Source organism: Idiotropiscis lumnitzeri, chromosome 5 (assembly GCF_059441095.1).
Source record: "Idiotropiscis lumnitzeri isolate Australia: NSW breed Sydney's pygmy pipehorse chromosome 5, RoL_Ilum_1.0, whole genome shotgun sequence".
Lineage (NCBI taxonomy): Eukaryota > Metazoa > Chordata > Actinopteri > Syngnathiformes > Syngnathidae > Idiotropiscis > Idiotropiscis lumnitzeri.
In genome coordinates, this window is record NC_142395.1 from 10,166,374 (window position 1) to 10,191,382 (window position 25,009).

A 25,009-nucleotide genomic window follows, 5' to 3' on the forward strand; every position below is an offset into this window, starting at 1 on the left:
TCACAGACACTGTATTTATGCTCTTGCATACCAGAGTTTGCAGGTGCATGCACACACGCAAGCGTCTTTGTATGTATGTGCACACATGCCGCAATTGGAACTGAATTTCAAACTTGACCATCTGCCGGACAACACCTGTAGCAGTACGTCACACAAAAATCGGATGGACAAAGACGGCTTGGTTCTAGTATGGTGAACCGTGCTCGTTGCGCCAAAATCCGTCCACAATTAATTCAATTTTGAGACATCAGTTGTTAGTCTCAGTTGATGCTTTCAGTTTCACTAAAACCTGTTTTCTGAGTTTGGTCATGTGTCGTTTATAAGCTGATCCTTGGGTGGTCGTTACCTGAGTCCTGAGAAACTGTGATGTCATTCAACATCAAGTGGCAAAATGGCCACACCCTGAAATGGATACAAATGGGTAGCTTTTGCTGCTCAACTAATTTTCCACAAACACACTATGAATCAGCCATATAGGGGAAAGACACGTCATTTCAAAGAGATGCGTTGACTCAGAGGCTTTGTAGATACCCACAGACACTCATACAAGGCGTGGAGTTGGCTTGCAGCTTGAGATCAACCAATGAGAGAACGAGTGGATTAATCCACGTCTGACACCTTTGACCACTTTGGAACTGAGCTCACATTTGATGTCAATAAATCCAAACTATTTTGCAGAACGCTTTTATACTTTCACAGGTTGAAGTGGGCAAGCGTATTTTCGTGGCGATCGGTTAGCGTTTTAGACAACAGAAATGACAATTCAAGCTATATTACCTCGCTTGCCTCCCTGGCTGTGATGTCGACAGCTGACATCGGGAAAAAAATATAACAAGGGGGCATGCCAATTTGTCGTAAATCTTATCACAAACAAAAACTTAAATCACAACAAAATCTTTTAGGGGGGTGAAATTTAGTACTGATGTCATTTTTACATGCAAACGTATTGTGTTAAAGGTCCCTTTAAACAAAGAGGGAAGAGAGAAGAAGACGACGACAACGAAGAAGAAGCAGCAGCAATAAGAGTGGAGTAATGACAATAACTTTTGCTTTGCACAACAACACCAAGGATTTAAAAGTGCATTAATCCATCAAGATTGTACCTTTGGGTAAATTGCACCGCGAGACTCTAGTTAAGGTCTGCCAATTTTTGGATTAAAAAGTAAAACTTTAATGTAGTTATTTGTAAACATTCTGTCATAATTGTGTGCTGCTAGGCTGGTCAACCACGCTCCCCTCACAGCCTGCCCTTTGGTATGTTCATTTTACATTTTTAAAGTTGGTGGGCATCAAGTATTTAAAAGGTTGGTTAACATGTTTGGGAGTCAAGGATTACGTACTTTGCAGTTTTTTACCGCGAAAAAACAGGGATCACAGTACCATGTTTAGATGTGTTGCTGCATAGAAAAAAATAGAAATAGAAAAATGAAAAAAAAAAAATTAACTTGACTCCCACTTTAACTTTTGGCATGCCGATGCTGCGTGTATAGCCACTCTATCTGTTGTTTCACTGTTCACCCGCAAGGTTTTATGTGTATGAGTATGAGGTGTGCGTATTTACTCTCGTCCCAAATGATAAATCACAACGCATGACTGTTCGTACACACGCTTTGCGCACACTCCATTTGCATACGCATGCTTGCTGAATGAGGCCATTGGAATTTAAACACATTATATCCCCTGTATTTTATGATCTCTCTCTCTCGCTCTCTCTCTCTTTCTCTTTTTTGCTCTGACTTTCTCTCTCCTGTGATTTAGTTGGTTAGCTTTTCTTGGTGACTGTTAAAAATAATGCCGAACTGTGCATTAATGTTAATACATTATTCATTGTCAAGAGCAACAGAGCTGTAAAAGTGTAGTTGGTAATGCATTTTGAAGGAGTGGCCATATGGCTTCCATTGAGAATTTTACAACCACTTGCTTTTAGACGTTACTGCATTTACTTAGTGAACACTGACCTCATACTTTAATCACGAAGGAACGTAGAAGCCTTTAACCACACAATGACAGGGTCACGACTTGTGTGCTCTGTCAAGTTGGACGACTCGTGCACAGTGAAGTCAACATTCAGAAAAACAGTCTCTTTTGTGATGCGGTCGACTTGTAAAGAGTCTGCTCGACATATTGTGAGCGTAGAACACACAACTAGTGTCAACAGCCTTCCATTTCATGAGGTTGCACTGGCTAGCTGCCGTGGGCAAAGACAATCAGCAAGACACCCCTGATGAACTTGCTTTGCTACTTAACAAATGCTTGATATACGCACCCACACACACAATGCCAAAACAGCACATAGAAGCGTTTAGATGACATGACCAGTCATTTCATTCCATTCCGTGCACATCATAGCGTTTCATTTATGGTGTAAATGAATGATAGTGAAATGGAAATTTAGAGAGTTTGGCTTCCAATGCAAGCTAACAGTGTTCCGTTGCTTGAGGATGGCTTGGGTAATTTTAGATTGGGACAAGATTCAACGATGGCCCTATGTTTGTGTCTCCAGCGCTATCTAATTGGATTGACCCTCTTTCTGTCTTTGACCATGGAGCTTAGCGTTAGGATAGTGGACGTGCTATGTCACAATCCTCACCTGGCTTGAATGGCTCTCCCTAGCACAAATGCAGAGCTAATGCTTGACATGTGGCCTACATATGGACGCATTGGTGATAGGAACACCTGTTCCGTGTTCCAAGTGCATCTCTGTGGTTATGTTTGTGTATCTAGAGTTAACATAGCCTACATCTTGGCTTCAGTCGAAACTGAGATAGTTGTGACCTTTTTGATGTCATAGACATGAACTTAAGGATTTATTTGGTTTGTTTTGGGGGGTAAATGTTTTGCACCAGTGATGAAGTAGAATACCAACTACCATGTAATAAATGGTTAATTATGGAGGGCAAGAAAGAAATGACAAATGAGGGTAGCCATGTGAATTTGGGAACTTGTTGCATTAATTCAAGGAATTGGAATACTCTTCACAAGTTAAAATATAATTCCTGAACCACATTATAATTTATTGCCAAATAAATTGTAATTTAAATGACATGATTTCATCGACGCCCTCAATGAAATAATCAGAAAGGGTCATTGAGGCGATTATTTTAACTATCCAAATAGACAGTTTTTTTTTTTATATATACAAAAACTACTGGTCTAATAGCCTATCGGTTCAACTTGCTCAATGCTGCCTTGTCGTCATGTATTATGCTATTTTAAAAAAGTCCATTTTCTTCTTATGTAATGTCAAAAAGTCCACGAATGACATTTGTAAACTGTCATAGACCTTCCAAAGTAATTGGTACTGTATCAAATGTCATCCGAGAACAGGAGGGTTCATAATAATGCTGCCTCAAACGACTATTTTGCTAGTCGATCAGTCACCAATAGTAGTCACGATTAGTTGACTAATTGGATCATATGCAGCTTATTGCACCAGCAAGCAGCTGCTCTTATATTATCACCATTATCTTATAGCTTGAATTCTTTAACATTTGTGCAAACATAAAAATGCAAATTAAAAATGAAGGCAAGATGACATGGTCAATGTTTATGGATCTTTGCAGCTTGTACCAACAGTCCTGACATGTTAAAAAAAATGAAAATTAAATTAGAGGCGATACAGTGGCCTTAATGTCTTAGCTGTAAATATTTAGTGTTTTTTAAAATGGAACCAAAAACTAAACGCTCTGCATAATTGTACTAATGCTATGAAACACTCTATAAATACTAAAAGAAATGCTTGTAAACATATTACAATCCTTTGAGGCATCAAGCATTTTTTAGGTAGAAGACAGTGAAATCAGTAAAATTAGGCAAAGGCACCGCGTTTCTAGCGCTAACAGACATTTTATGTAACCCTTATAAAAAACTTTTTGATTTGATTCACTAGCATGTATCACTTCAAAGTGTCAAACTGATCTACCAAATCAAAATACGGAACCATATTTTCCTGACCATAAGGGACACCTAAGTCCTAAATTTTCTCCCAAATGGATGGGACGCCTTATTATGCAGAGCGCCTTATGTGTGCAGCGTGTTCCAAAATTCTGTAACTGTTGCGTAACTTTCATGAGCGCTCCGCTGGACTGACTGGGAGCATTTCCTGCCGACATGTTGCTTATACAGAGGAAAGGCGAACGTTAAAGGGTGTAGTGTAGGGTGGGCGTCAAAGACGACAGAAAGGCACGCCCCCCAATGGGTGCCAATATGTAAAGTCGGCATGTGCATTGTGCAACATTGCTCCCCAAAAATGGCACCTATGAAGAGAGACACCTACAAAGCAGAGTTTAAACTGCAAGCTATCAGTTATGCGGAGGGACATCGGAATCGAGCTGCCGCAATATAATTTAAGATCAATGAATCCATGGTTCGCAAGTGGAGGAAGCAGGAAGACGAGCTTCCTTTTTTTATTACTTTTTCTTCTTTTTTTTTTTTTATTACATAATGTGTTAGCTCCCTCTGTTGGTGAAGGTTTCATACTACTGTCGGTTAACAACAGAACAATATGTACGTGCGGGAGAAACGCAGCACTTCTGACATCTCTCGAATCAGTCATCTGATTGGCTGAGGCTAAAGCACTGGCCTGAGAGATACATGTTTCGTGTTAATACGCTGCGCCTTATGTATTGTATTGTATGTGTTAAATATAGAAATTAGCATCTGCAACTGAAACTGCGCCCATTTATACAGTGCGCCCTAGGTTTTTAAAAATACGGTAACTTTATTATATATCTTTTATTATTCCTCATCTATTGTCATCTATCTTTCAAGCTGTGTTGCTAACGTTGGTTAGCCATGACACGAGCTGCAGTGCCTCTGTTTACATGAAGAATTAATCATATTACAAGTACTGCGTCGTTGGCCAGCAGGCCCAGTGGGAAAAAAGGCAGTTTCGGGAGATAAACAACACGCCCCACAAAAAAGAGGTTTTGAAACTTATTTTAAAGTCAATTCATGTTCTTTTGCAGACTGTTTACCCACGAGCGATATAATGACCCTGATAAAGTATCAGTTTTGCTTCTAAATCTCGCTGAAGCTTCAGTCGAACCGGTTATGCTGTTCTTACAGTCACGTTTTACTTGGTCTTGTTTTTCACCACTATTGTTGAGTTGCTGTCATCTTGTGTGCACTTGGCTGGTTTGTGTTCATTTGAGAAACTAGGAAATGCTTGGCCCAGCACTGACTTATCTATATCAATAATTAGCGACGTTCTCACACTGTTAGCGGAAGGAACTGACGATAAACCCACTTGCGGAGGTTCTTTGGTAAAATGCCCTACGGCTGTTTTGTCATAGTGATGAGCCAAGAAATATGCCATATGTCTGCAACAATTGTCGACATTGGTTATTACTCTAGTCTTAATTGGTCTAATTAATTCTGTTTTTGTTTTTAATTACAGCTGCTACAACGAATCGATATCGGTGAATAGCGATATTTGAAACTGTTTCCAATGGATGTCACTATTGATTCATTGTGTTACACAATTATTACCTCACTCACCAGCTGTGTTAACCTTTTATTATGCCAGTTGTGCTATGTCTTATGTCACAAAGCGCACAAGTTAAGCAGTTAAACCACACTCGTATAACACAGAAGCTTAGCAATGGCGTAATGCACGTCAAAGTCACATTTTATTTTCGTTGAAGTGAGGCGACAGTATGTTAGTCTCTCTTGGTGCTAATGTGTGTTAATTTTCCAGTTTGACATGCATGTAAAGTTCATTTCACGTAAGATGTGAATAAGATGGGATAGCAGTAATAGTGTAATTTGGTTGGCTAGACAAAAACAAATATATGGTCATTCTATGCTTTGTCCTATGTTGTTTCAAAAAACGAGATATGAACCTAAGCAATGTTTTTGTGACCCGTTCCACCCCTATTGACAGCATAATATTGGTTCTAAGGAGGATATTTTGCAAGACTGCCTTTTATATCACTGGACCTCTGAGATGGCAAAGGTCCTCCAATGTCTTTCTCCAAATTGTAAAGAACTGTTGGTAGATTGGGTGGCACGGTCAACGACTGGTTAGCATGATGGCCTCACAGTGCAGAGGTCGTTGGATCGATTCCGGCTCCGGAATTCCTGTGTGGAGTTTGCATGTTCTCCCACATTCCAAAAATATGCAAGGCAGGTTGATTGGACACTGTAAATTGCCCCTAGGTGTTACTGTGAGTGCGGATGGTTGTTCGTGTATGTGTGCCCTACGATTGGTCGGCAACCAGTTCAGGGTGTACCCCGTCTACTGCCCGAAGGTAGCTGGGATAGGCTCCAGTAGCCCCCGCGACCCTTGTGAGGAGAAGCGGTACAGATAATGGATGGATGGATGTTGGGAGATTATCTAGTAGAGTGAAAAAAATCAGTCATTATTATTTCACACACACTCAAAAATACATTTGGAAACAATCCAGCAGAAGCATTAACCCCTTGGCTGAGCAATAACTATGCCAATTTTTATGCCACTTTCTTTCACATTAACCCTAACCTCGACAATATGATGTTGACCATGCATGTCATGTCAAAAAACATTGTGGCAATATGACATATTGCGGGAAGTTGATTTTCTTCTTACAGAATGGTAAAACGTAATGTCATTTTTGTGCATTTCAGTGGATTGACATTTATGACTGGGGAAACCCTGCCCAATACAGTCTGTCTTTAATATGAAAATGTGTTCAATGTAAAGAATCACGAATGGGTCTGGCCAACAAGACCAGTTCATGTGAAAGACATTAGACTATACAAAGGGTAATATTTGATCCAGCCATTTGATTTATATTTAGCTGTTACCAGAAAAGGTTGAATGTAAAAGGATTTGAGACAACAAATCTCAAGCCGGGGGTACTCGCTGGCACTGAGAAATACAAATAAATAAAAACATACTGGCACGAGCTCCAAGCAGCAGCAGTCAGTTTAGTGTTTGCTCTAAAAGATAAGGCTGTTTTCCTAATGGCTGTGCATGTTTGCTTAGCGCTTGTCAAATACATTTATGTGTACATGCAGGGTCATTCAAACCTTCTTCACCATTCATGCAGAGATAAATGAAACGATAAGTTTTCTTGATGCTTGCATCACACAAATGTTGTGTTTCTTTCACTTGTTGCTAATCTGAACGTCAAGTACAGAGTCCCGCTGAAGTAATCTATCCCATTTGCTTTGACCTGATGTTATTCCAACTTTCAGTAAAGATTTAAACAAAGAGGATACGGATTTAACAAGTTTACAATTACAAAGTCGATAGTCTTTGTTAGATCCAATGCTGTTGAAGGAAGTTCTGTTGCCTCTTCAACTTCATACAATGTGGAACAACAAATTAGTTGTTTATGACTAGATTTGATGGATCTGCTTTCAACCTCTCAAAGGTTATCATTTTGCATTTAATTAGGCATGTCTTAGATTGTCTTATCCTATTGATTATTCTGTACAATAATCAGGTAGTCAGTAGGAGTTTACCTTCTACCTGAAATCAGCTCCGCACATCCCTAATTAAGAGAGGATATTAATGTTAAAATAAAAAAATTGTGGTGTTCCAATCGATCGGCCAGCAATCGTGATCATCAGATTTCTGTTGAACAGTACATAATCGGCATATGTTGCATGCACTCACCTTAATGCTATATTCACACTGCAGCTCAATTCACATTTTATTTCCCCTGTGAACAGTACAATTCCGATTTTTTTCTTCTTCTTCAAATCCGACTCTCTTTCACATGTGGATATAAATCTTCTCTTCAAATCCGACCTGAGTCTCTTTCACATGTAGATATGAATCTTTTATGTATGCAATGTGTCTACCAGTATGAACACCCATCCGTACGCATCTGACCAAAACTTCATCAAAGGCCCAATTTGCGCTATATACGCGCGGGGAGATTTCTTGGGATAGCGGCTTCTGACAATTGCCCGTGAAACTGCTATCTTTATCCACCTATTATCTGCGCCGCTTCTCCTCATAAGGGTCGCGGTCGTACTGGAGCCTATCCCAGCTATCTTCGGGCAGTAGGCGTGGTGCACCCTGAATTGGTTGCCAGCCAATCGCAGGGCACACAGAGGCGAACAACCATCCGCGCTCACACTCATACCTAGGGGCAATTCAGAATGTCCAATCAACCTGCCATGCATGTTTTTGGAATGTGTGAGGAAACTGGAGTACCCAGAGAAAACATGCAAACTCCACACAGAAAGGCCGGAGCAGGAATCGAACCCACGACCTCTGCACTGTGAGACCATCGTGCTCACGAGTTGGCAAGATTAATTTGCATTTTTTTTTTCATAATTTTTGTTTTGATTACCTCGCTCATGTGATTCAACAATTAATGGGAACTTACTTACAGAGTAAGTGATTATTAAAATAATCCTTATTGAACATCTCCAAAATTGAAAAATGTGCAGTTAATACATGTGAATTTATGTGTGTGTGTAGATGTACTGTGTGAGTGTGTACCAAATGAGAACCTCATTTGAAATTGTTTCTTCTGTGGTGTCACATGAGGTCAACTGGCCATGTCAAAAAATAAATTTCAACTGCTCGGAAAAAAAGCTATTTCAGTGCCATGCTTTTTATGTGATATTTCATAAATCTCTCCTCATCATCGGTTATAACTGTCATACTGTGCCCTCTAGTCAAGTCGCGTGTTCACTCAGGCCCGCTTGTTCACTTTCCAAAAATATGACATCAGTGTTGCATTTAACCGTGAGACGTGGCTAAGCCGTGTGTCTTCCAAGCAGTGCGTCTAAGATATAAACATTTTGCATCACGACGATTGTGACCAAAACTATTATGATGATCAGTTATTACTGTGTACTTTGTGCACATTCAGAATTGGAAACATGGAAACCCCTTGAACTGATGTGCGTAGTGTATTTAGCCAACCATTACATTGCCTTGGGTTACAATTTTGGATGGTGAAGCAGAATCTTAAGGAACCTATGTTGAAGATGGTGATAGGTTGAGCCGTTTTATATGTATCATGTTGAAATCAAATTCCATGGAGATTTGTTTGGAGTTTCATTGAAGTGGGTGTAGTGGCCAGTGCGATATTTGAGTCAACAATCAGCTTTTGTCCGTGGAGTGACCCACACTGAGCCAAGCCTGTGGGCTGAGTGGAAGGAATGGCGGCATTTCCTGACTGTCAAACAACAACAACTACTCTCATATAAGTTGCTTAAAACCTCAAAACATCCAATACCAGACTAACGAGGATGGTTACGAGAAGATGAGTTACAAACTGAAGCTTCTGTCTGCTTCTGGATCACCTCTTAATGCTGTACCGCGCTCCCAAATAAGCATCACTGTATATATTATGCAGTATACTTAGCTTTAGCACATTTTAACAAAAGGAGTAGCCCCTTCTTGGTAGAAATAGCAACCATCGTTTATTTTATCAAATGTAGTCCAAAGTGACCACGTTTTTGTTTTTCCATTGTGATGAGTCATGCAAGGGTGAAGTGAGTTATGGCATTCCCATCTAAAACACTTTAACAAGTGGCCACCATCTTTGGGGACTTTTCTAAAAAAATGAAGTCAACATGGGATGAGGACTTGAAATGCCTTGGAAACAGTAATATAGTCAGGTAGCGCCAAAATCAATTAGTGGCAACCAAAACTCATTTGTAGTGTGCCACCACAGATCAATGCATATCGCTCGCGTCAGGCCGAAACCTTGTCAAAATTTGCTTATTTCCTTTTTTTCACTAATCTATACTATTGGTCATTCCACGTGTAGAGTTTACAAACTCGTGACCAATCTAAAGTGTTGAAAATGGCTTTGACGATGTCACGTTTACAGTTGAACAAACAAATAACTTTTGGGGCGTCCTGAAAAGTGATTATTTTGGTAGGTAGGATTCGGCCAACACCACCAATATGCGGGGAAACGTCGGCACAATAATTTCTTAAATCATTAATCGGAATTAAGACATTACTGCCGATCACACATTACTGATCCGCTCTATGGAAAGTCTAGCCAACTGTAAACATTTCCACCCCCCTTTTAATTTAAACTCATTTATTTGTTTTCATTTTTGTGTGTTTTTCTTTGTTATCTTACATTTTCCTCATACGAGTATGTAAATTAGCCACAATTGCTATCACAAACAAACGGGACAAATGTCTCATGACAAAATGTATGTTATTTTCCAGCCTAGTTTACCTCCTCTCATTACACCAGTTGAACACTGCACCATTGTTTAGCTCCGAATATCCCACTAAAGTAGATACTGAAACTCGATGCTTCGGTGCTTGATCTTGTTTGATTCCCTCAGCTCCTGTTTGTTCCAGCGTGCTTTGAACTTCTCCAGGTTCGGGTAAATTAGCTTAGCGATTTTCGCTTTCCTCTCATTTAGCCTTCTTTCACACTTGAGGAACCAAACACTTTTATGTAACACAAGGTCAAAAGTTCATTTGACTATTTTTTTCTTAACTATTGTCACATGACATTGGGGAATAATAAGGTGGCAGCTAAAGAACAAAGAAGTCAGTGTGAGATGTGAGAAATGACACTGTGAATGAGAGAATGTGTGAAATCAATCACGTTACGTCAGTGTATGCTTACTCACCAGAAGTGGGAGTAGTCGCATACGAACAAGTCACAAGTAAATCTCAAACTGTAACCTTGAAGTCTCAAGCAAGTGCCAATTTACTGTGGAAAAAAAAGCAGGCAATTCAACTCCAATTGCAACCAAATTTTAAACAAGTCGCGTTAAGTCATTACTTGGTGCAATCAAATCGGAAGTCAAGACATAAAATCTTACAACATATAGAAGTAATGATGTTTTTTCACTTAACATACCACAGAAAAATTACATTAGCTCTAAAGATTGAATGAAAATGTTCATCTCTAAAATGAAACATTTTAATAGGATGAAATTAATATATATTTATTTAAATCAGAAACAATGCTTTTTTTTTTTTACTTTTATGAGTGTCTCACTTAGCGGTGGCCGTTTTATTATGACCAGAGCTGCACAGTATTTCGAAAAAATATCATTATTGCGATACTTTGCCATATGCTTATGGCAAAGACTTCTTATGGAATTATATAATTGGATGCTTTTATATTAATTTGACCAGTCAGACTTAAATCTTAAATGCGCATCACACGCTGAACTTTCTTATTTTGCCGCATGAAAAAAAATTACTCCTTTCATTTGAAAATAAAAGTCATCTGCTTAGTCGCATTTTAAATACCACAACAATATTGATATCACCAACATGCATATTGCATGTTTTTCCAATATCGTCCAGCTCGAATTGTTAGTACTACTCCGAACGGTATTCTTCTGTACTTTTTTTGGTTTAGAAAAACACCAAAACAAAAATATTACAAGTAATTTCCTTTTTTTGATTTGTTTTTTAAAATAATTTTAAATAAATATTAATATGAAAAAATACTAAATATAAAGAAATGACCATCCTGCAGCCCCACTCCAGTCTTCAGAACCACTGAAACCCCAAATAACCCAAATTTAATGTGAGTGAAACACTTGCATTGTGCGTATATCAATTATGTGGTCATGCCAAGAGTGAAACCTCAGCTACTAGGTTCGTAGCAACAGACCTAACCCAATGTACGTAAAGGACGCTAGCTTGCACAGTGTGGGTGTATGTTATTAAAACCTCAGAGATTTAAAAGTTGCTGACTTCACAGCCCGTCCTCCCAAGGCGCTGACGCCATTGGGGCCAAGAGTAGCACTGGGGCTGTGAACATAACATTATCAATATGTTTTTTGATTGTCACTTCGCAGATCACCGCTAATTTCTCACTTTTTCAAAATCTAATATTTCGGGTCCATCAAAATACCAGTTATCTCTTTGTGCCCCTGGTATAAGTCTAACAAAGAAGCAATGTGTCTCTGGCAAGTCACTTAGTGTCACAACCTGGTGATGTTGACCGCTATACGACTTAATTCACTGGACCATCACATCTGCTCCATGGGTTGTGTGGTGATGACTTTCCTGGAAATGATGTAAGGCCGCATTTCTTTTGTGTTATTGCTGAAAAGCCTGACTGTTTCATCTCAATGACGACTCTCACCAAACAGTGGTTTCCTGAAAAAAAAAATAGAAAAGAATGAATGACATTTTCTGTCACTTTGTGGTTGAACGTCATTATCAGGATATTCCCTTTCAAAACTGTTTTGTGATTCCGTTTAGCTATTCATACTCATTGCAATGCACTGCTGCATTACAGTCAATTACATATAATTAAAACTAATCGCTCCTTCCTGTTTTGCTGAGTAGATGACACAAAGACTCAGGTATAGTGCATTTCCTCCCCTTAGGACAAAGCTATCCACACATACTTTGTCATAAACTTGATCTATTTTGGGCCACGTGACCATCATGCTGACACCCTCAAGGCCAGGGCCAGGGCCAGGCCGACTGTCCCGAGGACAATCTCTAAAGTCACATTTGCAGTGAGTCACACCAGGCACCCTGTCAGGCAAAGAATGGTGAGTCAATCAGAAGAAAGCATTTTTTTCTCTGGTGGCTCATCTGACTGAGGTCAATTAGAAATGTAGACAAAGTATCTCTCTGTTCCATTTAGGACCATACAGTCACATGACATCTGAACAATTTATAGCATTGAAATGACTGTTATCAACTGGGAATCAATGACTGGGAAGGATGGATAAGGCTTCTGTGTGTTAAATCAGGCACTTTATTCACCAAGATTGACCTTTTCAACCACAATTCTAAAAATCCCGTATGGAGCAAAAACCATGCTTCTCAACACCAAAAGATCACAACCCTTCTGAAAGTAAAATATGGGCAGCATCATGTTTTGGGGCTTGAACTTGAACTCGGCTCTCGTCATGATGGACGGAATTATGAACATTGGAAAATGGCAGTCAGTGTTAGCTCATAATCTACATGCTTATGCTAGAAAGCAAGAAATGTCATAAAAAGCCAATTAGAATTGCTGATTTTTTTCTACATTGGGGTTAATCAGAGGCCCTTTAAATGGTGTCAGGTGTTGGTTGACACCCATTTGTTTTGATTTGATTTGATTTGATTAGTTAATTCTGAACACAGCTACGTTCCTAGTTTTTAATCCACTTTATCTCAGTTGTTAATTTTTAAATCCTGACTCGAAAAGATTTTATTTTCAATTGAGTTGCTAGTTAACAAACATTTTTGAAATGATTTTTCTTTTAATTTTTTTCATATCACAAAAATATTGAAAGGAGGAGAGTCGACTTTTTATATCCTCTGTATTTATGCCTCCATTTTGTTCAAATGCGTACTGAGTGTCCTCTCTGTCTACATTTCCATAAATCATAGCTGTTTCCTGACTATCGGATCCTAGCCAGAACACAATATCTTAATATAGTAAATCTTTGCCAATACCAGGAACATTAAGAAAAGAGTCCTACTATAAAAGACTTTTTAGGCAGTGATCACAGTGTGAAACATTTCCTAAAATGCTAATCAAATCTCTTGGCAAATGGCTTTGCCTGATTTTGCTGGCAGTCACATTACACCCACAATACTTTGGCTCCATCTCAAGTCTGACATTGGTCTGCCTTTGGCTCACTCTGTGCCCCAAAGCCAGGAAAAATGTTGTTGCCCTACAGTAGTGGAGTGTATGAAGTGGTGAAATTGTGTCTGTGTAAACAGCTTCAGCCTTCGCAGAGGGAAAGAAAAATAAGGTCATATTATCTGATATTCTGTTATCAAGTAACACATACTCACATTATTCATGTCAGTGAATAACCTACCCTACCCTAGTATGCGCTACATACACCCAACATTTATAAAATACAGATAACCACATGGTGTGGTGAAGAGGGCTCGGAGGGCCAGTCACTAAAGGGAAAGTCAACTCCACAAAAAATGTTGCAATAAATTGTTCTATGTGCCTTCACTAGTTAAAACATGCCTTTCTGATTAATATTGCATTTGTGGAATATGTGTGAAGCAACAAAATCCACCCGTTTTTAGCCATCTCAGGGGGTGGCCATTTTGTCACTTCTGTCAACTAAAAATGACATCACAGTTGCTTCAAGCTCAGCTAATGACCAATCATGGTTCAGCTTTAGAAAACTTTACCTTGGCCCTGAGCATTATGAGTCATTTTCAGTCAGTAGCTGAGATGGATAAAAATGGTTCGATTTTGCTGCTTAAATCATATTTCACAAACGCAATATGAAACTGAATGCCACGTTCGACAAGAACGTATAAAGAAAATTTTGCTTGGTTGCCATTAAGCACCGAGTGAGCTCCTCAGATGTGTTAGTGAGACCATATGCTGTTGCAGTGGGCCCTGGGTTGCTTCTGATGCATGACAATGCAAGGCCTCGTGTGGTTGAAGTGTGTCGACAGTTCCTGCATGATGAAGGGGTTGATGCTTTGGACTGACATAACCCGTATCCAGTGAGCATATGTGGGATATCATGTCTCATTCATACATCAACACCATGGTGCACCAAAGACTGCCTAGTTGCCGACTGATGTTTTCATCCAGCTTCTTGCAGGGGATCCCTCAGGAGACAATTTGCCGTCTCGTCAGAAGCATGTCGAGGCGCTCCAGGGAGGTTATACAGGCACGAGGAGGCCTCACACTACTGAACCTCATTCTGACTTGTCCTGGGAAATTTCCTCTGAAATTGGATCAGTCTCTTTTCTGAGTTTCCACTTTCATTTTGAGCAGGATTCCAAAATTAGATCCCTGTGGGATAATGATTACATTTTACATTGAAATTGTTATTTTGTTCTGTGCGATTATTAAAGCCTTTCGACAGGAATATTTTCGGAAATTGAAATCTAGGATGCATTATTTATTATTACCTTTATATTTTTGGGCCTTGTATAACAATCACCTCTACACCTAGTTTGTGTGCCCATAACTCTGCAGCTAGGCTGAGGGAAGCTCCAGAACCACTCCAAAGCAATGGCTAGATTGCACAATGACAAAGCCAGAAAGTACATACAGTGGAACCTCAGGTTATGAACGTAATTGGTTTTGTGAGCCCGTTTTTAATTTGAAACATTCATAGACCATGGTAATATTTCCCATTGAAATGAATGGAAATGAAATTAACCATTCTAACCACCTTATTAAGCTATACTTACTTTTTTAACCAGTGTGTGTGATTAAAAATGTATATATTACTATATAGAAATAAGTGAAAGCAAATCATTGCAAAATATAAAACACTTAAATATCCATAACTTTTTATTGCTCATTAACTTCACCAGAGGAAGGGAAAATTGGGTCCATTGCTCCTAATTGAAAAATAGTTATCTTTTTTTAATAACATGGAGAAAATCTGATTCAAGTGTTGCTTATGCCGCTTTCATTTCTTATTTATTGATTTTGGCATGACAATTATTTTTAAATATTTTTTTAATATATATATATATTTTTAAATTTCTTGTCATGTGATCACCAGCAAGTGCAATAAAAATCACAACAGCACATGGGTTTTGTAACAAGGCTACGTGAGAGGAAGAGCACAAATCTTTCTGTTTATTTATGACGAGCGCTTCCAAGAACACGCCTTCTACCAGTTCCCGTTTTTTAGGAGCCATTCTGACTTTTTAGTGCTTTTATTTACGTGTATGGCAAAGGTTCAACGTGTCTATCGACACGGGACCTGCTTCCGCCTCATTCAACCCAGCCGCTTGTAGCATCTGTGATTGGATGTATTGTATGTCGGTGGAACATGCGGGATGCCTCTATGATGTGATTACACCAACATTGACCGTTTGTTGTCTTAATTAGCGAGATGTTATTTTATTAAACCCCATACATCCTGGAACGAAAACAAAAGGTTTTTCGGAGGCTACACGTCATTCAACTGCTATTTAATTTGTGATTGGATGATCAAGGATGCTGAGGCGGAACCTCTGCCAACATATGCAGTATTTTTCGGTTTCTGCCTTAAGCTGCAGAGGGATGCTTTTTAAATTTGCAGCAATGTGGTATGCACATTGCGTTTGATGGTTTGGTAGCGCGCGAAGAAACACAGCATAGGCCCGTCTGCTCGTTCTATGCCAAGACCGTTTGTATATAAAAAAATACCCCGTAAATAGAGGTCATTTTTCTACAAAGTTTTTGTGCATAACAAATTGTATGTGAAAAGGTGCATTCGTACTTCGAGCTTCCACTTTACTTGATTGTTCAGTGAAGTTTCAGACGCAGTGTTTGTGTTTGGGGATATCTCTGCTGTGTCATGCACACTAATTGACAAAGTGTAATTTGGCTGCGTGGTCATGAATTGGTGCTGAAAATAGAAGCTTTGCGTGTGCTTGCAACGGCTGGCTCATTCGCATGAGAAAGGGCTTCCCCCTCAAAATGAGATTATGCGGCCAGAGAAAAGAGAGGTACTAAATACGCACACCTAAAATAGGTGTTAAGTGTGCTATCTAGTTCTTGATCCTTGTGGTATTTTGAGGATGGCATCTACATACATGACATTAAAACTTTTAGGGATTGTGAAAAAAAGGGACTCATCATACAAAAGGATGTGAGTGCCTTTTTGATTCTGAGGTAGACTGTTTCTTTCTTTTTATAGTTTCTTGCAAATTGAACAGTCTAATACTAATTCAAAGGGCGGGGCCGTGCACCACAGTCGTGGGTCCAGGGGATGGATGGATGGTCTGTTGCAGAGTCCTCTCAACCTCTGTCAAGCTGATGTTTTTGTTTTTTCTTGCCTACATTGTTCTGCTTGTTCCCTTCAATGGCAGGTGACAATCTTGGCCACGGTTGCCCCAAAATATACTGAAAAATTACTGTCTATTACTCAATGCAGGTACAACATAAATGTAGCTAGCAACAAAAATAAACTAACTAATGTTGACCCGTTTGCTGAGTGTATGCTGAGAGTATTGCATATTTTTATTGGCTGGACCTAACATGAGGATGCTGACTAATTGTAGTCTATCCTTGTCTGACCTCCAGTTCCTAAACCAGCCAGAAAGGGAGCACAATACCCACTCCTCCTTTATTAGACCATTTATTTAAAGGGAAGTGATGGAGTGTGTGCGCAATTCTATTTATTATGACAGCTTTGGATGAATTCTGCCGCCTTGCCTTCCGATTCCAGTGATTTCTGCGAAGGTTCATTCGGGACAAGTCTGTGGCAGTCGGTTATCCTGTGTTTGCAAGCCAGGATGTGAAACTAGCAGAGAGGCCAATGTCTCCAAATTCTTCTGGTCCCCTTTGAATGGAAAGGTTGAGCTTCCCCGCCAAAAAAATTCTATCAATGCCTGCTGCTGCTAAGATTTTTTTTCCCAGGCAAACTAGTTCAGCACTATTACTGCACATTTTTTTCAATCTCATTATCAAAAGTTGAAAATGACCTCGCCTTTCCAACTTTTTCTGCTGCAGTGGTGTTACAAACAACAGCAGCAAACAATCCTTTACTCCTGCTTTATTTGTTTTTGTACCAGGGCGTGGCGAGCCATACTTGAAGTCTATTGAGAGCCGTCATTGTGCAACAATAGGAAGAATACAAAAGATTCCGAAAGTAGACACAGAGAGAGGATTGTAAGATGCTTGTTTCTGGAAAATGCCAACCCAAAGCACAGCGCCATTAGTCACTCTCATTGGTTGAATACTGTACACTGGCCGAATGTACGGTTGTGTACTTGTACAATGTCACACGATTGCATCAGATGCAGCTGTTTTCATCCACACACACACACGTTCTGATTCTTGCTTAAATGAATGGAGTAAAGTGAGAATTGTTTTCTCTTGCACTACTTCTGCTATTACTATTCTTTAATGCTTACATTTTGAAGACAAAACAACCCATATCGAGGTTAGCTTGACTTATTTAACACCAAATTTAGTGCTATTATTTTGCTTTGCACCAAAATTGGAAGCCAACCAGCCCCCGCTAAATCTTTCCACAAGGTTGTTTTCGAAGTCATTCCCAGTTAACTTGGGGAGGTTTTGTTTTACTTGTGTGGAGACACTTTGGATGCTTTTTAATTAGCTGATAGGAACTTCACATGCTGTTACTCTGATCTTTGAGTTTGTTTGCATGGTAGACTGCATGGTCATGTCACTGGTAAAGGGTTGGGTCAGGGAGTGGTGTCTTCTTATTCTGCAGACAGAGAGCAGCTCTTAGTGATTCACTGAAGAATTTGTTTTCTCGTGGCAAAGCTACAAATAACGGCAGGCTTTATCGAGGGCGAAAAAGTGCTTCCCTTGCAGGCCGCCATACAACATTAAGAGTGGTAAAAGGAAATACTCTTGCATCTTAGAACAGCACAACCACTACATGTTCCACATGGCCTCACAGACCCCATTAATCAATTGGTGGTGCAAGGCCAAGCTTATACTGCCAATTTGTTTTTCTCTGATTTGGACCCTAAAACCATGTTATTAATCTGTCTCCGACTGACAGCATTTGAAACTCTGAAAGAGGAAAAGCCTGCTCTGCGCCATCCTGACTGACAGCATTTCAACAATGTTTGGCACCAATTCAACGCTCCATGTATGCTTGACCTGCAAATGAGTTCTTCACACATCCATTCTGCTTCAAACATGTCCCTTGACCTCTGCCACTTAATTGAGTGTATCAGATAATACGCGTCGTCTCTTTCCCTACTTGTCCTGTGACAGCCCCTATATTTGTGTTACGTGGGTACCGCTCTGACCACCATGTCTCCCTCTGTTTTCTCTACAGGCTTTTGGCAATGCGAAGACAGCCCACAATAACAACTCGAGCCGCTTTGGCAAATTCATCCAGGTCAACTACCACGAGAGCGGAACTGTAAGAGGGTAAGGAACCAGAAAAAAATGGACTGTGCATTTTGCATGAGATGATGATGATGATGATGATAATTATGAAATAAATACCGTACACTGAGTATTTATTTCTTTTCCAGAGCTTATGTGGAGAAGTACCTCTTGGAGAAGTCAAGGCTGGTCTATCAGGAGCACAATGAGCGGTAAGCGCTTCTTAGCAGGGCAGATCGCCAATCTTAAATCATACGGATATGTGTCACAGGAAGTTCCAGTGGTGTTTTGGGTGCTCATTGTGTAATGTGTGTTGAAATGTGAAGTCACCACAAAACAACTGAGTGGTTTTTCACAGTTTTTGATAGAGCTGGAAGATAAAACTAAATGTTTTGTGTCACTTCTGCCACGACTGAACTACAACACAGCAAAGTGACTCATAATATATATTCACCATACATAACAAACCTACTGTGCAAAATTCAATCTAATAGTCATTGAAAATAAATGATGAGGTGGGTGAATGCGGTACTCCTCCAATCTACACAAGGCTGCCATAGCAGTTTTTCATTTTGTTCTTCATGGAAACATAAAGAATAGTCAATTGAAAACTTTGGCAAGACGTGGGTAGTCGGCAGGTCAAAATCAGTGCTACTTACGCTAGCAACTTGCCTTGGCTGAGTGACTAGTACTGCGGCCAAACAACTTGTTGTCTGGCTCCTAAGTCAGTAATCACGTTCCATGGCGGCTGATTTGGTAGCAAAAGGTGACACGATTGATTGCTGCTTTGGTATATTGAATTCCATTACTTATGTGGTTTGCATTCACATGACTGTCCTGAGTTTTGATTTTGACTTTCTGTAAGTAACATTATTTTTTATTAGTGCTGTCAAGTGATTAAAATATTTAATCATGATTAATCGCACATTTTATTCATTGTAAAAAAAAATCCCGATATATATATTTTTTTGTCCCAATATTTTATTGAAGTGCAATACCTTTAATATATGTGCATTCATTTTTTTGGGGGGGGGGTTTATGCAAACCCTTTATTTTTTTAAATTCAAAAAACTAAATAATGGGCTGTCACACCGAGGTATTTGTGGTTACTGAGAGAAGTCCAGTAATCACCGATGAGCATAACCGCTTCCTGCAAGTCTTAAATGCGGGTTGCAATGGTGTATCTCGAGGACAATTCGTAAGTGCAGTCGTTGGACGCAATGCAAAGTATTTCAGCCAGACCTTCGTCCTCCACGATGCTAACGCACAGTGGGCACCCACTTAGCTATGGCTTCGGCGAGGCTCTTTTTAGTTGATCCATCCATCGGTTTCTGTCGCAAATTATCCATGGATGCCTGGGTTTGACAAGGGTGCTGGAGAATTTGCATCAGCGGTGTGCTTGGCCATCAAATGGTATTTTAAACTGAACGTGCTGCGATGGTAGTTCAGTGCACGATGGCAATACAAGCAAATGACGTTGCTCTGATCAATGACGCACACCATTAGGTAACTTTAAAAAAAAAAAAAAAACTTGCCGTTCAGAATTGAATTTGCGTAATTTTTACCACTGCCATGATGCTTTTAGTTCTATAAAGAGATTACAAGATGAGTCATAATTGCTCGTTAAAAAAATTCACTGCGTTAAAAGGGGGTTGGATTAGTCCCATTAATAACGCGTTTTTCTGACACTTCTGTTTTTTATGCTTCTTATTTAGATTGATTGATCTACATTTGTGCAAAAAATTGTAGACTACTGTGCTGCTTACATATGATATTTTTTATAGCAGCAACAGGTCTGTTTAATGTCACTTCAAAATAAAATGAGAAAGTTAAACACTCATAGTGTGTTGTATAACGTTTTTATCGAATAACTGAAACTATGCCGTGGTTTATTGTTAGCGTGATATAAAATGGCCAATATTGTGTGTGTATTATTTTATCGCTATATAACACAGCTCTAGTTTTTGATGACAGAAGAAAGTACTTTCATACTTAATAAGTTGCTTGCAAATACTTTTTTCCCACGTATGCAACCACACAACTGCTATTGAATGAAAATAGAGATAATTTGATAATTAGCCCAAGTGCTAAACCTGTTGCTAAACTTCTGAGTTCTTCACACTTCCTCTCTTAGTCTAAAGTTTGAAAAAATATATATATTTTTTCCAGCTTTTCAAGTTTGTGGTGCACCTTAAAAATCCAACGGTTCTATTTTCAGCACTTTTACGTGTTACGTGACACCTCTTATGTCACCGAACCAAATTGGGCATAAAATATCACCCTGTTTTTGTCTTAATTGACAAATGTTGGCTTTAAATTTGGCAAAAGGTGTTCCTGTCTGAAGGTCTTTGTTGTGTGGGCCAGTGTGTGATTCATTGAGCAAATTCAGTTCAAAGCAAAGCTTGACACTAATGTGGTGGCCTGCTGACTGGAGGTTTTAGTGAGGGTTAACCTCTCCATGGGGGCTCATTGTGGGCCCCACGTTAGCCGCCCCTTAATGAGATGGATTGCTGACTCTGGACCCATAAAATGTATGCACGTGTTCTTTCGAGGAGGACCGAGGTTGTGCAGCCTCCGCACACAGCTTATGACCTCTAACCTTTGCTGCCGCTGCTCGATGATGTCACATGCTCACGAATAATATCTTACTGAATGATAGAAAAACTTGCTTTCTATTTTCTGTAACGAGTGAATGTCATTGGGCAATTGAACATCCTGTTGGTCGTGTGCTAAACCATTGGCACAAACTTTTAGTTAACAAGTCGTGAACATAGTCAATAATTTTACTTTGCTTTATGGTTAGACCGAATAAATGCCATAGCTGTAAACCAATAACCAACATTAACATTTTCTTTTCACTATGTTTTTTATTGTTCTCTTCGCATTGGTATAAATACAAACAGTAACAGTTTCAATGCTCATTGTTATTATTTTGACTTTTTCATCCCTTGTGGTGGCTGTTATTGAAAACAATTGCGCATTTATTTAGTATCCCTGGTATTCATCTTGAGGTCCATGTATGGTACATTGTTCTTACTAGGTAGACAATTCACCGCACTAACAGAACAAAGAGAGCAAGACAACATAGCCTGTGTCTTGCTTGTAACGCTTTTCCACTAGTACATTTCGTATAGTATATTTGCGACGTCAGCACATCGTGCCACTGTGATTTAAATTGCTGCAGAACTAGTGGCCGAGATTCGGCCATTCGTGAAATCTTGTAACAGAACCCCGCGCACTGCGAGAGTGTTCAGTGGAGCACACTGAGCGATGCGGCAGCTCTTGGGAATTGGAATAGTAGTGCCTTGAGTGCCCGAGTCATTCTACTGGTGTGCTGAATTGTCTTCAATAAATGCCCATGCAGTTTCTTTTCGGCTTTCACGCTGTGTTGATTTTAATCTTGATGTGAAGAATGCTGACTGAATTCCTATCATATTATAATCTACATTTGTTGCAGAAGTAGAGTTGTGTGATCATTAACGCGCTGATACTTGTTTGCAGAAAAAACTGTTTTTTTTTACGTCACAGCCAATCTCGACTTGATGTGATGTAAATAAGTCTTTTTTTCTCCACACTATCTTTGAAATGTTTTTTCTGTTTTGGATATTACTAAACATGTTGAAAAGGAACATAAATATGACCTTTGCCGTAGATGGAAATATCATCCCTGGTTTTTGCGTTCAACGAATATTTTGTGCATAAATAACGTTACTCTCTTGTGTTCTCTAGAAACTACCATGTGTTTTACTACCTGCTGGCAGGAGCGAGTGAAGAAGAAAGGACTGCTTTTCACCTCATGAAACCTGAAGAATACCATTACCTTAGTCAGGTAGGACTCACTGTTATCATCCTGTAAAGTAAAGCGTTTTGTTTTAAACAGTAGAAACTCAAATTTGGTCCGTGGCTTGTGTGGATTCTAATGAAGGTTGAGGTTTTGTTGAATCAGTCGACCAAAAAAAAAAACTGAGTTTTGTCCATGTGTGATTTGTTTGTTTTTGCACTTTTTTTAGAGTTAAGTTTGTTTACTTGTGCTGTGTATGTCTGGTGGTGATAGTGTCGGTGGAAAATGGGGGGAAAAAAGCACTCATGCATTCACACGCAAACAAATAAACATTGACTCTACTTGTTCTCGTCGATTCGCCTGTTATATATATTGTTTTGTTTATTTTCCAGTGTGTCATTAATTGGGGTTTTACTTGCATAATAATCCACGCTTGGAACCATCGTTGACATGGTTGCTCACACTCATACACACACCACACGCCTTTTATGCTGCCACTGACAAACACATGGCAACAAATGGTAATTGTGCTTCGCCTCATCAGCGCAACAGATCGCAAATACTGCGAGCATGAAAGAAAGGCACTGTCAAGTCACATACACGGCGCACGTATGGAATGTGGATGTTGTGTAAAACATGTCACTACCTCAGAGCTTTGACAGCCAGCGACTTCCTCCCCTCCTATGAAATCTTAACGCCTACGCTGAGAGGAGCAGGGAATTCCGTTCATTCCTCCTCATCCCTGAACTGCACGCACAAACACACATGCATACATAAATTCTACCACATTCTTGCACTCTCTTCATGTTCTTCCTGTCTTTTGGATGCTGCTCGTTCCCCCTCTGTCTCTTCTGTGAAGTGTAAATACGCACTCTTGAACCGATTTCGCAACCGCCTCATGACGGCAAAGTGAAGACAACCTGTTTTCAGTCGACATAAACACGCTAGGGATTAGCACTCGTTTGTCCACATTCATAACTGTGTTTTCAATGAGCCCTGACATTGTCAGGCGAACAAAATGGCTGTTTTGCATCTTCCTTCCTTCCTTTATGCATTACTCCTAATTTCCTAAAGTGAAAATACTACAGCAAGCGTTTCCCAAGCAAACTATGAGTTTTCTAGTGCTTTTTTGGTCATAGTTTTTCTTAGACAAGAATTTGAATTATAATAATTAGAAAATTGGTCCTTGTGATCTTGAAGCTCAAGATCGTATTTGGAATTTTAAAAATATAGATGTGCTTTGCCTTCCAATCATCTGTGCAATAGAACAATGCAAGTAAAGGAGACTACATTAGGCTTATACTAAGACGTATCTGCTTTGAGCTGATGTTAACATTATGATGTTGTTGACGACAGTGTCATAAGCCTCACGGGGCTGCGAGTATGAATGGTACACTTAATTAGTGTCTTACCAATTCAACGTTTTCAAGTGGCGATTGGGATAATGCAGCATGTCCCGAAAGTCTGGACAAAATAGACAGTGACAGCAATAATTACATCAAGTTTACGAGAATCTTGCAAAGTACATCAGCCTTTGCCTCACAACATTGGGGAATCAAAATGGAGATCTAATTATATAGACTTAAATCACACTGTAGATTAATCATTTAGAATCTGCAGAATTATTTATTAATCATGCTTGGAAGCAGTTGAGGCAAGTGGTTGTACCTACTTGGCTGCAAAATATTCAAAACATTCAAATTCATTTGTAATTTATTTTAAATGACGTTGGGGGCAAATTTGTCACTTGCCAATCTCTATTTGCGTTTGTCCCTTAATTCTAAGCATCGCGGTAGTGTTTCGATCTCAGTTTCTCAGTTGTATCATTTCATATGGAAGCGTTGAATGCCCAGATAGTTTTTTCAAATTTTTTTCATCATACATCTTGCTATTGGGTAATGATAAGATACACAAATGTAGGAAATAACTCATAAAAACTCATAGTTGGCTTTGGAAAAAAACACTCCTGTTGCTTTAAACCAGTGATCAACAGCCTTTTATTTCATGTGCTTGTGCTGTATGTCAAAGTCTGTACGTGTATGTGACGTCCAACCATTTCTCATGTTTTTTTAACTGCATGTTCGTTATTGTTAGTAACCCTTCTGTCGTACGTGTTCATGTCTGCAATGGATTATGTTATCATGGAATGCTGCTGTCTAATTCTAACCTCATGCCCTGTCAACTCTACCTTAACATTTCCAGATGACAAAGACAACCCACCGACTGCACTGGGACAGTTACTGTGAGAGTGAAGCGGTCAGTATCTCAGTGTCAGTTGTACACGTACATTTTTGAGAAGTCACTGCCCATTGCCTTCCTGCTTCACAACTTTTTTTTTTTTTTTTCGCCTTCCGGATATGTCCCAGTTTGCTTTGGGTTATGTTTTTTTTTCCTATTTGTGATTTTATTTTCCCCGTTGTTGTATGTTGGAATGAGGTTGGTATGTCTAGTCATATCCTGACCACTGTGGCTCCCCGTGTCTGCAATGCTTTTTTGGGGACAATGTAATGTTTTATTTTTGCTGGTAGTAAATTCT

The 25,009-nt window shown here is 39.4% G+C and overlaps 1 protein-coding gene across 10 annotated transcripts in view; it reads left to right on the plus strand.

The window, feature by feature from the left end:
- Positions 1–25,009, plus strand: part of myo9aa (myosin IXAa) — an 84,170-nt gene that overhangs the window by 21,209 nt on the left and 37,952 nt on the right. For 9 of the 10 annotated variants that reach the window (XM_088295525.1, XM_088295527.1, XM_088295526.1 and 6 more), the window contains exons 3-6: positions 18,640–18,734; positions 18,842–18,904; positions 22,422–22,521; positions 24,676–24,729. In XM_088295525.1, coding sequence (XP_088151651.1) covers positions 18,640–18,734; positions 18,842–18,904; positions 22,422–22,521; positions 24,676–24,729 — 312 coding nt within the window. The remainder of the gene's footprint in view (positions 1–18,639; positions 18,735–18,841; positions 18,905–22,421; positions 22,522–24,675; positions 24,730–25,009) is intronic. The other variant, XM_088295530.1, reaches the window with a different exon arrangement.